Source organism: Furipterus horrens, unplaced genomic scaffold, assembly GCF_987537825.1.
Source record: "Furipterus horrens unplaced genomic scaffold, mFurHor1.1.pri manual_scaffold_17, whole genome shotgun sequence".
NCBI classification, from domain to species: Eukaryota; Metazoa; Chordata; class Mammalia; order Chiroptera; family Furipteridae; genus Furipterus; species Furipterus horrens.
In genome coordinates, this window is record NW_028327187.1 from 79,560,512 (window position 1) to 79,574,493 (window position 13,982).

At 38.0% G+C, this 13,982-nt stretch overlaps 1 protein-coding gene across 9 annotated transcripts in view; it reads left to right on the forward strand.

Moving 5' to 3' along the window:
* Nucleotides 1-13,982, forward strand: part of HUWE1 (HECT, UBA and WWE domain containing E3 ubiquitin protein ligase 1) — a 166,729-nt gene that overhangs the window by 84,731 nt on the left and 68,016 nt on the right. For all 9 annotated transcript variants that reach the window (XM_090264628.1, XM_090264634.1, XM_090264633.1 and 6 more), the window contains 6 exons: nucleotides 750-841; nucleotides 1,581-1,792; nucleotides 7,273-7,330; nucleotides 8,373-8,549; nucleotides 11,953-12,198; nucleotides 13,361-13,494. In XM_090264628.1, coding sequence (XP_090120754.1) covers nucleotides 750-841; nucleotides 1,581-1,792; nucleotides 7,273-7,330; nucleotides 8,373-8,549; nucleotides 11,953-12,198; nucleotides 13,361-13,494 — 919 coding nt within the window. The remainder of the gene's footprint in view (nucleotides 1-749; nucleotides 842-1,580; nucleotides 1,793-7,272; nucleotides 7,331-8,372; nucleotides 8,550-11,952; nucleotides 12,199-13,360; nucleotides 13,495-13,982) is intronic.

The following is a 13,982-nucleotide window of genomic DNA, read 5'->3' on the forward strand; positions in this document are numbered from 1 at the left end:
CTGGCTAGATGTGCTAAGCTTAATGGGAATTATCACCATACATTGAATTGCAGGTAGAAAGGAATGCTTCATTCTTAGTTTCTGCTCATAAAATTCCATGCTTCTCAACAGTTCACTGTTAAATGTGCCATCACGGTGCTGGTGAGAAGTCAGTGTTAGAGAATAGCAATAGATTTCCAGGTCCACTATTTAGTCTGTAGCAAAAGGAGATACGGAGTTCCAAGGTGTTGATCTTGGTAATCTGTTCTAATATCCAAGTCTCAAAGATAGTCACAAATGAATAATTTCTTCTAACTGTATTTGAGACCAGATCATTGAAGAATAGAAGGAAGGTAGTGTTCCAGAAAGAATCCAGCTTTCAAAAATGTGCTTTAGGCTTCCAGCTACCACTGTAGCATTCTAGATGTTATCTTTCTTTCCTGAGGCAGCCAAGGGATTAATAGTTATGCTTCTTTCTTTTCTCTCTCTTTACTCTGCAATAGAAGTTCACATCTTGATAGAGATTGCCAGAGTAGAATGTAGCAAACATGGTTATTGTAAAATGTGTTTACTAGACTGATAAGGATTCCATCCTCCTCCCCAGTGATTTGGTTGCTGGGCTAGGTGTGAATTCATTTAAGGAAGCACAGCATTAGAAAAGCACAACAGCCAGCTTATTTTCTTCTTTCCTCCTTATATTGGCATAGAAAAATAGCTCTATTTTCTTCAATCTCTCTAACAGTTATTTTTTGTTTTTGTTTTGTTTTAAGGGGATACTGCATCAAACCTGGGGAGTGCTGTTGATGAGCTCATGAGGCATCAGCCCACCCTCAAAACAGATGCAACAACTGCGATCATTAAGGTAGGAAATGATAAGGTTGTGGCCATGGGCATGAGACAGCAATAAGGGGGGTGTTTAGAAAAAGGCTTGGCCTGCTGCAGGTCATTTGGATTCTTAGACTGTGCCTATAAGAGGACTATATCTGCCTCATTTTCTCCACGTCCTTGGGTTGGTCCTTTGCCCATCCCCTGTTCAAAAAAGTCATTTAGTATTGCTTTCTTTAAAAAGGTGGGGCAAAAGTGGGTTGACAGTTTTGAGTATGCAAAACATAGTTTATTCTTTTATTATTATTTATTGATTATTGTACTGTTTTCCATATGAACAACTGTCAACCCACTTTTTCCCCATCCTGTTATTAACAAGTTGCCAAGGCATAACTTCTGTTTGTAAAATCTTATTTCCCTTCCTAATCTTTGTGTCTTGATTTTTTTCCCCACATTTACTAGCCGTCCCAGTTCTTTATCAGGGTTGTCAAAACTAGTATATGGTTCCTGGTGCCTGGTGAATTAGGACATCAAGTCAGATAAGTCAATCACTTAACAGCCATGTAACCCTGAAGAAGTTATTTAACTTTGCAGAACTTCACTTCCCTAGTTTGTAAAATGGGCTTAATAACTACATTTCAGGAATAGTGTATATAACAGGCATACAATGTTTTGGTACTTCTGTGTATAGCACATAGAAAATGGCCCAAGAGTTTTTAGTCACCCCACCCGTCCCATAATTACTAATAAATAATCTTATTTCCTGTACCTTTCAGTTACTTGAAGAAATCTGTAACCTTGGGAGAGACCCTAAATACATCTGTCAGAAGCCATCAATCCAGAAGGCAGATGGCAGTGCCACTGCTCCTCCCCCAAGGTCTAATCATGCTGCAGAAGAGGCCTCTAGTGAAGATGAGGAGGAAGAGGAAGTACAGGCCATGCAGAGCTTTAACTCTGCCCAACAGAATGAAACCGAGCCTAATCAGCAGTGAGTGTTTGCAAGATAGGTTCACTAGCCTTGTCATCTTGGGCACGTCATTTTCATCTATAAAAGCGAGGGAGTCGAAATAGATCATTATAAAGTTCTTCTGGCCCTAAGAGTCGATAGGTTTTTTTTTTGTTTGTTTGTTTTTTTCTTTGACCCTTGTGTGTCATTTGTGCTTTGGTATTTAATTGTATTGGTTACCTTAGTGAGCTATCTTTATTAAAAGCTGTTCATGAAATTGAATCAGAATTCAGTACATCAAGTTGATGGGCTTTCCTCAGAGATCTTATTTTCTTTTTTGTTGACTTGGTATTCCACAGCATTGACTGTTTGATTACTTCTGTAAGTGGACACATATGGAACACATGGCATTTTTGAAGCCTGTCTCTTAAGAAATCCTTATGTTATAGGGATTTGTTGTTGGTTGGACTTTGTTTTCGTTTGATCCCTATCTGTTTATTCCAGATAAATCAGAAGGTTTTGGAACATACTTTATGATTTAACTAGGCACAGTAGATTTTCTTTCTTATTTTCTATTTATTTGAGGTTTTTTTAACATAAGAAAAAAATGGCTGTCTGGATAATGAAATTAGGGTGGGCTTTAAAGACTGCTGGTTGGTAGTGGGTAGTCTGTCTGACTATTGGAGGAATAACTTAATAGCCTTCTTGCTAGAAGTGGGTGAGGTTTCTCTGGACAAATAAGCACTCATTCATTTAATAGTGCTCTTTTGGTGTATAGGTAAGTAATTCTGAGAGAAGCATGAGCATTTTAGGCATGGATATGAATGGGTTTGAGCTTCGGACTTAAGAGAAGACTAGGGTGGAATAGATAGCAGGATTAAAGACCTAGACTCCAAAACCAGTGTTGCCCTATTGGAACTCTAGAAAGTATTGAGCCTGTTGGTATGAGTTTATTTGGGAGAGAGGCATTAAATACTAAGTACATTGCCTTGTTGAGTAGATCTTAACCCTTGCCTGAATAGGAAACTTTACCTTCATTCTAGCAGCATCTTTTGTTTTGATTAAAAAGTTCCTGGAACCGGGGGTCGGGTACTCTAAAAGAAAGCATGATTATTTGCAAAGGACTCAGAATCTCAATGCTTCCTTGCCATACCCTCGACTGTCAGCCAGCCCACTGAACTAGGGTTCCCTTTCCTTGCTACAAACAAGCAAGGGAAAGTTTTCTTAGATGTGGTGGGGGCAGGTGCTGGTTTTGAGTCAAGCTGTATATATTCATCTGCGTACAACTTCTTTTCTATCTGGATACCTTACAGATGCCGTAGATATAACTAACATGCCCAGGTTTCAAACTGTCATAGTAGATGGGCATTTTCTCAAGCCCTCCACGTCTTCCTCACTCTCCATGATTTTCTTGGAATATCATGTGTCACTGTGTTCTATCTGTATTTATCCACCTTCCCTAAATTATCTTATCTTTTTTTTTATCTACCAAATTTTGCAAGATCAGCTCAAATGCTTCATTCTTTAAGGAGATTTTCCTTTTATCTCCAAATAGGAAGTCAGTCTTTTATGTTCTCCTAGCAGTTTTGTTAAAATTACTCATATATTCTAACCCTGGCTGGTTTGGCTCAGTGGATTGAGCGTCGGCCTGCGAGCTAAGTGTCGCTGGTTCGATCTTCCAGTCAGGGCACATCAGAGAAGGAAAACTCTGACTCCAAAAAACCTCCGCTGCCTTGCAGCATACCTCTTCAGGGGAAAGGCTAAGGGAGTAAACCCCGACAGAAAATCCGGAGCCGGAGTCCCTAAGGCGGTTTGACGTTGTAGTCAACACCGGCAACTCCTGCGGCGCACCTGAAGCCAAGCTGTATTGACTCCATCTTTCCCTTGGACCCTTCAGCTGCGAAGAGAGGGGGGGTCTGCTGCTTGGTCAACTGCAGACCCTCCATATCACCCTGCCCAGGCTCTGTAGCTTCAGCTTCACTGGAGAGGACACTCCAGCGTCATCGCAAGATGTCAATTCAACACAGGAGGAGACAGATACCGTGTCACTCCCGAGTCGGACTGCACAACCATTCTCGGCGGTGCAGATAGACTCTTAAGAAGCTACACCATCGTCTCTCGAGACGGACGGCTGCCAACGACTCATATATTCTGTCATATATTCTAATGGTTTACCTCAGTCACTTTGTATATAGTAGGTAATCAGTCAGTAAATGTTTATTTAATGGATTGATGAAATGAATCAAGAGCATTAGATTAATGACTTTCCTGAGTCTTAAATGCCAAGAGATTGGGCCCTAATGAAACTTGAATGAGAATGAATAGGTAGGAAAAATCGAGATGCACAGCATTAATACCCTACCATAGTTTTAGTTTTATGTAGCTTCTAAGCTGCAAAGGACTCTAAAAGTTGCTATTGCATGGTATCGATGTTTTTCTATACTCTGCATGATCTGGGTGTTTGTCACTACCTCATTCATATAACATACGTCAGAGTGTACATGTATACTTTTTCACTTCTGCCACCTTTAGAAGCCTCAGTTGTGTCACTATTAGGGCTGAAAGGAAAAGCAAGAGACTATCTGATAAACTCAATGCCCATTTTGAAAGCTACAGTATGTTATCCCATATAGTTGTTATGGTAGGAGTTGCTATATACTTTCTGCCTCTATAGGCAGAGGTTCAGAAAAGTTTACAATGTATGCCACCCCCTCCCCAAAAGTCTTGTTTATTTATACCTGCCCCCAAGCACAAAATTCTTAAGTGGGACTCAAAACAATTTTCTGTCTCCCATGCCCTATTCTGTTCTCCAGTGCCTTAAATACATACAAGTACATTTTTCCAATATTTTTATCTAGGTATAATTTCTATACAGTAAACTGCACAGATTTTAAATTTTCTATTTCCCCACCCTAAAATGAGAAAATAATTAATTTCTATCATCATAAAATAAGTTAGCCTACACTAGAACATCATATAAATAGGATAAATGTAGTTTTATATGTGTATCATCTGATGTACATTCATTTACCTGGTTTCTGTTGTGCATTACGCTGAGATTCATGTTGCATCTGTCAGCCTCCTTTTAGCTGTTGAGCAGTATCCTGTTGTATGAATATACTGCAGTGTTTATCCATTCTTCTGTTGACCTCTGAGTTTCCTTTTTTCTCCAGACTAAGACAATGTTCTCCAGACTAAGACAATGTTCTTGTCCCTATTTTTTTTCCAAAATCCACAGCTAATATTTGAAAATGATGTTTCTATTTGAGCTTGAGACACATGGTTTTGTGCTAGAGACCTGGAATAAGGAAATTTAGGCACTACTGTATCCCCCACATGCATAGAGTTCTGTTCAACAATACATTTGGAGGCATTCATCACAAATGGTTTTAAATACTTGTCCTTTGGCCTCTTCTGCCTTCTTAATCATTTGACCTCAGCAAAACTGATATTGCTAGGAATGAACATACTTGCCAGTAAGTAACCAGAGGTTTTAATTGGTGTAACATGGTTTGTTTGTTTGTAAAAGGTCAGTTCCTTTTACTTTGCATAATGTAACCTAATCTTATCCTGAACAACTTATAGCGGTTATATAAATCCCTGTGGTCTTGGGAATGTGAATGGCAGCTGTCTGAGCTTTAGAGGCAGCTTTAAAGGCAGCGAATGCAAAGAAGCAGTTGTTTCCTGAATCATGACCCACTGGAATGGCTTCTTTGCCAAAGGCAGCTGTGTTTCCTCAGGAGCTGGAAGAGACCTGGTTCCCTTATCCACCCCCTCAAAAAACCTCATAAGGTCTGTTGTGTTATACACTGTACCATGACATTCAGTTGGAATCCTCCTTTACTTCTGATTAAGAGCTTCAGCACCATAAACACACATGTAAAACTGGCCAGAGTAAAATTGAGCTTGGGAATGTGTACATGCTTTGGAGGTAAATGACAGGAAGTTTTATTTGACAGCTGAGGTGAACTGTTTCATTCATCTTGGGAATGCTGTCTTGTATCATTTCAAAAATGCCATGAGTCAAAGTTTCATACAAGGTTAAGATTAGAATGACTTTATAAGCCAGTTGGTTGGGGGAGAGAGCTGATCGTTTTACTATTCCTATATGACATCCTGAGCATGGAAGCCAAAAGTTGAGGGTAGGAAGGAAAGTGGTTTCGGAACAAGTTTGTTCCTGGAGTTGGATTAAAAACATCTGTTGGTTTGTTCTCTCTGTTCTCCTCTCCAACTTCCATTTAGCAAATGAAGTACCTGGGTTCTATTTCATGGTAGTACTTTGGCTCTTTACCATTATATATGGCTTCGGCAAAGGGGCAGGTGTCTCAGTAGGCTAGAGCCACACCTGTGCCCCTTAGCTGTGGAGATGGATTTCTGGGTTCTTTCCAAGAAGGTGCAGTGCAGCTTGGGTAGATATATTGGTGTTAGTAGCAGGGAATGCTACAGTGGTTCTGCAGGGGGAACTTAAAAGAAAAGTTGGCCGTTTTCCCATGAAATCATTTTACTCCTGGCTTTTGGGTTCTCCCTTTGTATAAAGGTCCTTTCCACATTCTTCACTGAGCATGTTCACAACATCCTAACCAAACCCTAGCTCTGGATATTTCGTCAGTGGAGCCATTGTGATGCCTTTCCACTTTTTTTGCCTAGTTTAGTTTAGATTTTGCTGCCAAATGTCTTTGTGCCCGACAAACCTTTATTCACATTTTATCTTGTTCAGAGATGAGAACTATTAGCTTCTTGCCAACTTTTCTGGCCTCTCTCCAACTACCTTACCATTCTTCCATCACTGCCATTCCCCCCAAAATCTGTTCTAAGGTCATATATAGCCAAAGTGCTCCTTATTTGATTCAAGTTATGTCCCTACCTAGGGTTTATGTTTGAGATAGATTTTGTTTTATTTTCATATATTTTGTGGGTTTTTTCACCTCTTTACTTCTTGAAAATGCTAAGCTGTAGCCATTGGACTAAATAAAGGCTGCATTTTCTGTGGCTATAGCATTATTGCAGCCTTTTCACTTTCAATGCAGCATTGAAGGACCTGAAACAAAAGACCTGATTGCAATTTTTGGATAGTTCAGGAACTGTTGTGACAAAAGCACCGATTGTTAGGGAAGGAAGCCTTGGGTGTTGGCTTCATCTTTGACCAACTTTGACTGTTCTGACTGGTTTGTCCATCTAAGCATGGGATTTTGAGCAAAATTAAATTCCATTTCCTGTTCTCTAACTTCAAACCTGATGCAAGACCATGGTAAGATGTTTATGAATGTTTCTTTAGCGTCTTTCTTCAAGCAGATGTTTAAATAGTGTCTTATATGAACTTGTTAATTTTTAATATTTTCATATTGATAAATTCTTCCTATGGTAATTTGCCTAAAATAGGGTAATATATATATATATACTAAAGGCTCTAAGTCTAAAGTAGAAAAGTGCCTAGAATTTCATACTGTTTCCCTTCCCTCACTTTGTTCTCTTACACTGATATTGTGAATTTTTGTGTAACTCACTCTTTTCTCCCTTAACAGGGTTGTTGGTACAGAGGAACGTATTCCTATTCCCCTCATGGATTACATCCTTAACGTGGTAAGATTTATGGTAGGGCCAAATAAGTAAAGGTTTGTGATTTTCTGGAAAATGTGTGATGTTAGCAAATAGTCCAGTGATGTCTGTGTTTTTATTTAACTGGGGCCCTTAAAATGCAGATAAGTGGGAAAAGATGTGCAAAACCTTGTTCTGTGAGACTGGTTTGCCAAAAATTGGCCAACACGCTCCTTTTTTTCTGGGTATTCCCAATTTTCTGTTGGTTGTTACCATTCCCTGTTGACATCTAAACAGAAAGAGTGGGATTTGTTAGGCCAATTCAGTATTATGTTCCTTGCATGTCTCCAAATATATTTTTCACTGTTACTTGCCATTTTTCCCATTAACTTCTTTTTAAAAAATAACATGGCCTTTTCTTTTAACGTCCTGTGTGTCTCACAGGAAAAAGTGAAGAGTTTGAGCTTTCCCAGAATTGTTTACCTGTAAAGGGAAGCCCACTTAGCATTTGTTCTAGCCCATTAAGCACTTCCAAGACTTCCAGAGATGAGTTCTCTTGTGCCCATGTGGTGTTGCCCAAATTTTATTTTCTTACCCTTACAAAATGCTTAATTTAGTCCAAATTGCTCTTCCAAAATTCTGGGTTTAATTTGCATTATGAGCATATTTGAGGGAAAGTATCCGTGTTGTTTGCTTTAGGGGGGAGGCAACACATTATCATGCATGGAGAGCTAAATGAGGGAATTAAAAAATTAGACTTGATTCTGCCACTAGTTCATCGTGGGGCCCTGAGCAAGTCATTTAACCTCTCCATACTCTCAAATTATATGACTTTACATGTGGCTGAAAAAATAGATTGGGAAGAAGTTGTAATTATTTTTTTATTTTCTGGATGTTTAAGGTGTGTGTGCGTGTGTGCGCGCGTGTGCGTGTGTGTGTGTGTGTGTGTGTGCGCGCGTGTGTGTTTTTACCTGAGGTTTTGGTATTCTAGAAAATACTGATTTTGTGACTACAGGGCTACCCCTGTCCTGGTTTTTTTAGTTCCAAGTGTCAGGCTCTAACTATTTTTAAATTTTTTCTTACCTAGATGAAATTTGTGGAATCTATTCTGAGCAACAATACAACAGATGACCACTGCCAGGAATTTGTGAATCAGAAAGGACTCTTGCCTTTGGTTACTATTTTGGGTCTTCCCAATCTGCCCATTGACTTTCCTACATCTGCAGCCTGCCAGGCTGTTGCAGGTGTCTGCAAATCCATATTGGTAAGAAGCATCTGGCCAAACACTTTCATTTCTTTTTAGAAGTCTATTGCAATACTTTTATCTGTGTTACTACCATGACTTCCCTTTATTTTTTATTTTTTTATTTTTTTTATTTTTGGTTTTTCAATTACAGTTGTTCCATTTTTCCCCCACCCAGCCCACCACCTCTCCCACAATCATATCCTTCCCTGTTGTCCGTATCCATGAGTCATTTATACACGTTCTTTGACTAAACCCTTCCCTTACTTAACCCCCTTCTCTCCCTCCCCTCTCCCCTCTATTGACTGCTATTCTGCTCTTTGTTCTATTTAGTTCGTTTGTTTGTGTTGTTCTTTAGTTTCCTGTATTAGGTGATATCATATGGTATTTTGCTTTCTTTGCCTGGCTTATTTCACTAAGCATAATTCTCTCTAGTTCCATCCATGTTGTTGCAAATGGCAGGAGTTCCTTCTTTCTTTCTGCTACATAGTATTCCATTGTGTAAATGTACCACAGTTTTTTGGCTTCCCTTTACCTTCAACTAAAAAAATAATCATGAAATTTGTCATTATGTACTGCATGAAATTTGTGACTAATAGTGTGCCACATTATTTATCATTGAGAAGTTGAAGTTGATTGTTCTTTGTTCCTGGAGTTTGGTATATATTTCTAATATTTAAGTTTATTGTAAGGGACCAGCTCCAAGAAAGCTTTGAAGCTGGGCTTTATTAGTGTGTCATGGATGCTTTTAACACAGTCTAGTATTGTTTTTCCTTTTATTTTATTTTCCTTTTTCAAACTTGGTGGTCATGAATTCTAAGCATAATTGACCTGTAGTTTATTGCTCAAATACTGCCAAAATATGAAGTTTGTTTATTTTAAAGTAGAAAAATATGCGTAACATGATATTTACCACTTGAACCATTTTTAAGTGTACGGTTCAGTAATGTTAAGTATAGTCATGTAGTTGTGCAACCCATCTATAGAACTCCTTTTCGTCTTGGAAAACTGAAAATCTATACTCACTAAGCAACTCCTCACCCCCGTCTTCCTCCCAGCTCCTGGTTAACCACCATTCTATTTTCTGTCTCTATGAATTTGACTGCTCTAGGTACCTCATGTGAAATGCACTCCATAAGGTATTTGTCCTTCTGTGGCTGGCTTACCCATGTTGTAGCATATGTCATAATTTCCTTCCTTTTTAAGGCTGAATTTACTCCATTCTTGTGTAAACCACATTTTGTTCATGGATATTAATTCATTGATAAACATTTGGGTTGCTTCCACCTCTACCTCTTAGCTGTTATTATTCATTAGTACTGCTATGAACATGGGTGTGTGAATATTTCAGGACTCTGCTTTTGTGTGTGGTGAGAACACTTAAGGTCTACTCTGAGCAAATTTGAAATATATAGTAACATTATTATTAACTATAGTCACCATATGCTGTACATTAGATCCCTAGCAGTTAATCATCTTATATCTTTTGACCAATATCTTCACATTTCCCTCCAGCTCCTAGCAACCATCATTCTGTTCTCTGGTTCTATAAGTTTTAACTTCTTTAACATAAAGTGGGATCATACTTGAGACTCTGCACTCAGTTCTTTTGGTTATATACCCAGAAGTAGGATTGCTGAATTATATGGTAATTTTGGTTTTAATTTTTTGAGGAATTATATATATTGCTTTCCACAGCAGCTTCACATTTCACATTTCAACCAGCAATGCCCAGGGATTCCGATTTCTTCACATCCTCATCAGTACTTACTATTTCCTAGGTTTTTGATGGTAGCCAAACCAGTGCGTGTGAAATGAGATCTCATGATTTTGATTTGCTGCTCCCTAATTAATGATGTTAAGCATCTTTTCATATGCTTATTGGCTATTTGAGTATCTTCTTTGGAGAAATGTCTATTCAGGTCCTTTGTCCGTTGTTTAATGGGGTTTTTTTTGTTGTTGAATTGTATTTTTTATATTAGTCCCTTATCAGATAAATGATTTGTAAATATTTTCTCCCAGTCTGTGGGTTACCTTTGCACTATTGATAGCTTAGTTTGGTGCACAAAAGGTTTTAATTTTGAAGAAGCCCAGTTTATGTTTTCTTTGTTGCTTGTGCTTTTGGTGTCATATCCAAGAAATCATTGCCAGATCCAATGTCATGCAGCTTTTACTTACCTTACAGCTTCTTCTAGGTGTTTTATGGTTTTAGCTTTTACACTTAGGTCTTTGATGTGTTTTGAGTTAATTTTTATATGGTATATGATAAGGTCCAACTTCATTCTTTTGCATGTATTTAGTTTTCCTACCACTGTTGAAAAGACTCTCCTTTCCCTATTGTACCCTTGTCAGAAATAATTTGACCATATATATGAGGGTTTATTTATGTGTTTCCTTTTCTATTTCATTGGTCTTGGTGTCTGTCTTCATGTCAGTACCACACTTTTGATTACCATAGCTTTGTGGTGGTAATTTCAGAAATCAGGATGTGAGACCTCCACCTTTGTTCTTTTTTAATATAGTTATATCTCATTTAGTGTCCCTTAAGATTCTTAATGAATGTAAAGACATTTTTCTATTTCTGTTAAAAAAACCATTGGTATTTTTATAGGGATTGGATTAAATCTATGAAGCTCTTTTATTAGCTCAGTTGTACAGTAATAAATAATTTTTGCTTTATTTTCCATAAAAATTGTGTAAAGATCCATAATTATTACATTTCTGCATTTAATGTTTCATTTTGCTTTACTTTTTTGTGAATGTTTAATTAAGTGCTATTTCATAACTAAGAAAGTTATAAAGCTGCTCAATCTTTATCCTACTTCTAAGATACTAAGTGGTAGTGGATAGATTTATTTAAAGCCATAGCAATGACACATTAAGGTCTCACATCTTTGAATGGCAAATGATAGGACTCAAAAAGAAATTATAAGGGCCATGTAATCCTTGAGTTCCCTCATAAAACAAATAAGTTGATTAGCCAATGCCTGTCTTATTGTGGGAAGAACATTTGTAATACTTACATGTTTTGGAACCTTGCCAAATATTGCACCCTGTTAAGCAAAATTTGGAATTCATCTTATAGCATGAAGTCCTGGCTATGACAGATTCCAGTTTGACCATCACAAGCTTTTTAAATATGATTGGCTTACCACATTTGAAAGCCTGTCACTTGAGAAAAGTAATGTATTGCTGTAGGAGATGTTGAGGTGTGTTACACCTGCATTCATATTTTGTCTCCACCATTTACCAAGGAAGAGATCATGACCAAGTCTGAAATTATGAGATTTGTCTTTTTTTTTTTTTTTTTTTTATTTTGGTTTTTCAATTAGAGATTTGTCTTTTACTTTTTCTCTTGTGACTGTAAAGACATGATGCTTATGAAGTTCATTGTACATTAATATTTTAATTATTCTTGTTTCAGACACTGTCACATGAACCCAAAGTCCTTCAGGAGGGTCTCCTTCAGTTGGACTCCATCCTCTCCTCTTTGGAGCCCTTACACCGCCCAATTGAATCTCCTGGGGGCTCAGTGCTGTTGCGAGAGCTGGCTTGTGCTGGCAATGTTGCTGATGCTACCCTCTCAGCTCAGGCCACCCCTCTACTACATGCACTCACTGCTGCCCACGCCTATATCATGATGTTTGTTCATACTTGTAGAGTTGGACAGGTAAGAATTATCTTAGGGATAAACATGTTTGTTTAAAGCCAGTGAAATACTTAGGCATCTTACTGTACCTAGCAATTCTTCCTGGGCTAGCTACTGAAAGAACAGTTCTAGGGTGAGATTTTTTTTCCTATGGGTGACTTAAGTTTATGCTTCAAGTTGCTGTCTAGTTTCACTTTGCCTAAGTATTCTTTTTTTCATTAGAAGTTGAGTGATCATATAATTTGTTTTCTGATCTGGGCCTTCTTAGAGTAAAGGAGGTTGGTATAAATAACAGATAGATATGGAGCATTCGTATAGGCCAACTGAGATATATAGTTAACCTTTTTAGCAGGCAAGCCTCAGTTGGGTACTCATCTGGCCTATTACTTCCTAACCTTTCTGCAAATGCATGAAGGCCTGATAATGGGATGGCAAGAAGGAAGTTTGACCACAGAACATTTAAGTCAATGGCAATTAACAGACTACCAAAGATTTCCTAAATATCAAACCCTATGCCTACAATCCATGTGAGGTTCCTCTTTTGATTCCAAAAGATGTGTTTACTTATGTGCTCATAGTTTTACTACCTTCGGTTTTCAAGTAATCGATTCTAAAGACTAATGGTGTAATATTTTAGCAGTTCTGTTTTATGCTGTTGAGCAAGAGTATATTCATTGACTCAAATCAAATAAAAGCAGTTATAAACTATTTTAGAAAATAGTCTACTTAAAGCTTAGGGATTTATTTTTTCTACTTTTTTATTAAATGAGAAATAAAATTAAAATGAAATGTTTAAGGACTTAAGTAAATCTAAGTATTTATTGAAATAAAGAAATAAGAGGGAAATATGTCACCACCACCACAGAAAAAAAATTAGAAAGCTGTCAGTAAGTCTACAAAACTGTTTCTTTGATTTAGAAAAAGAGTTGCCAGTGACTCCTGTCTTTCACTTTACAAAAAGCAATGAGAAGAGATGTTAGAGGCAGATTATAAGTATTGTAAGAGAATACCTTGTGGAACTGTGACCTAAAATGTGGAAATTTTGATGAAATAGAGAACTGTGAAGAGAACACGGAAGGGAAAAACAGAATCCTTCATCCTTTTTAAACAGCTGAAAGTTGATTTTGAATATAATTATTCAAAGGACATTCCAAAGATTAACTTTTTGTAACTTTGATTGCAGAGTGAAATTCGTTCCATCTCTGTAAACCAGTGGGGCTCTCAGTTGGGTCTGAGTGTTCTGAGCAAGCTGAGCCAGCTATACTGTTCCCTGGTGTGGGAAAGCACTGTCCTCCTCTCCCTGTGTACTCCGAACAGGTAGGGTAATGACCATCTCTTTTGTTATTTTCTTTCCTAACAGAGAAACTAAGCTCAGTGGCTGTGGAGTATTGGTTTTAGTCAAGAACAGAAGGGTATGGTAAAGAGTTCAGAGGCTTCCTTGTCAGTCTTAGTCCATTCTGGCTGCTGTAACAAAATAACCACAAACTGGTGCCTGTCAACAGCAGAAATCTATTGCTCAGTGTTCTAGAGACTGATAGTCTGAGATAACAGTGCCAGCATAGTTGGATGAAGGCCCTCTTCCAGGTGACAGACTTGTTGTGTCTTTGCATGGCAGAAGTGACTAAAGACAATAGTCCCATTTGTGAGGGTTCCACCTTTATGATGTGAGCACCTTCCAAAGGCCTTCCCTACTAACACCATTACATCAGGCATTAGGATTTCATATACAGATTTTGAGGGGGCACAAACATTCAGTCAATAGCATTGTCCTTCCCACTTATGGCCTAGGGACTTTCTTATAAAAG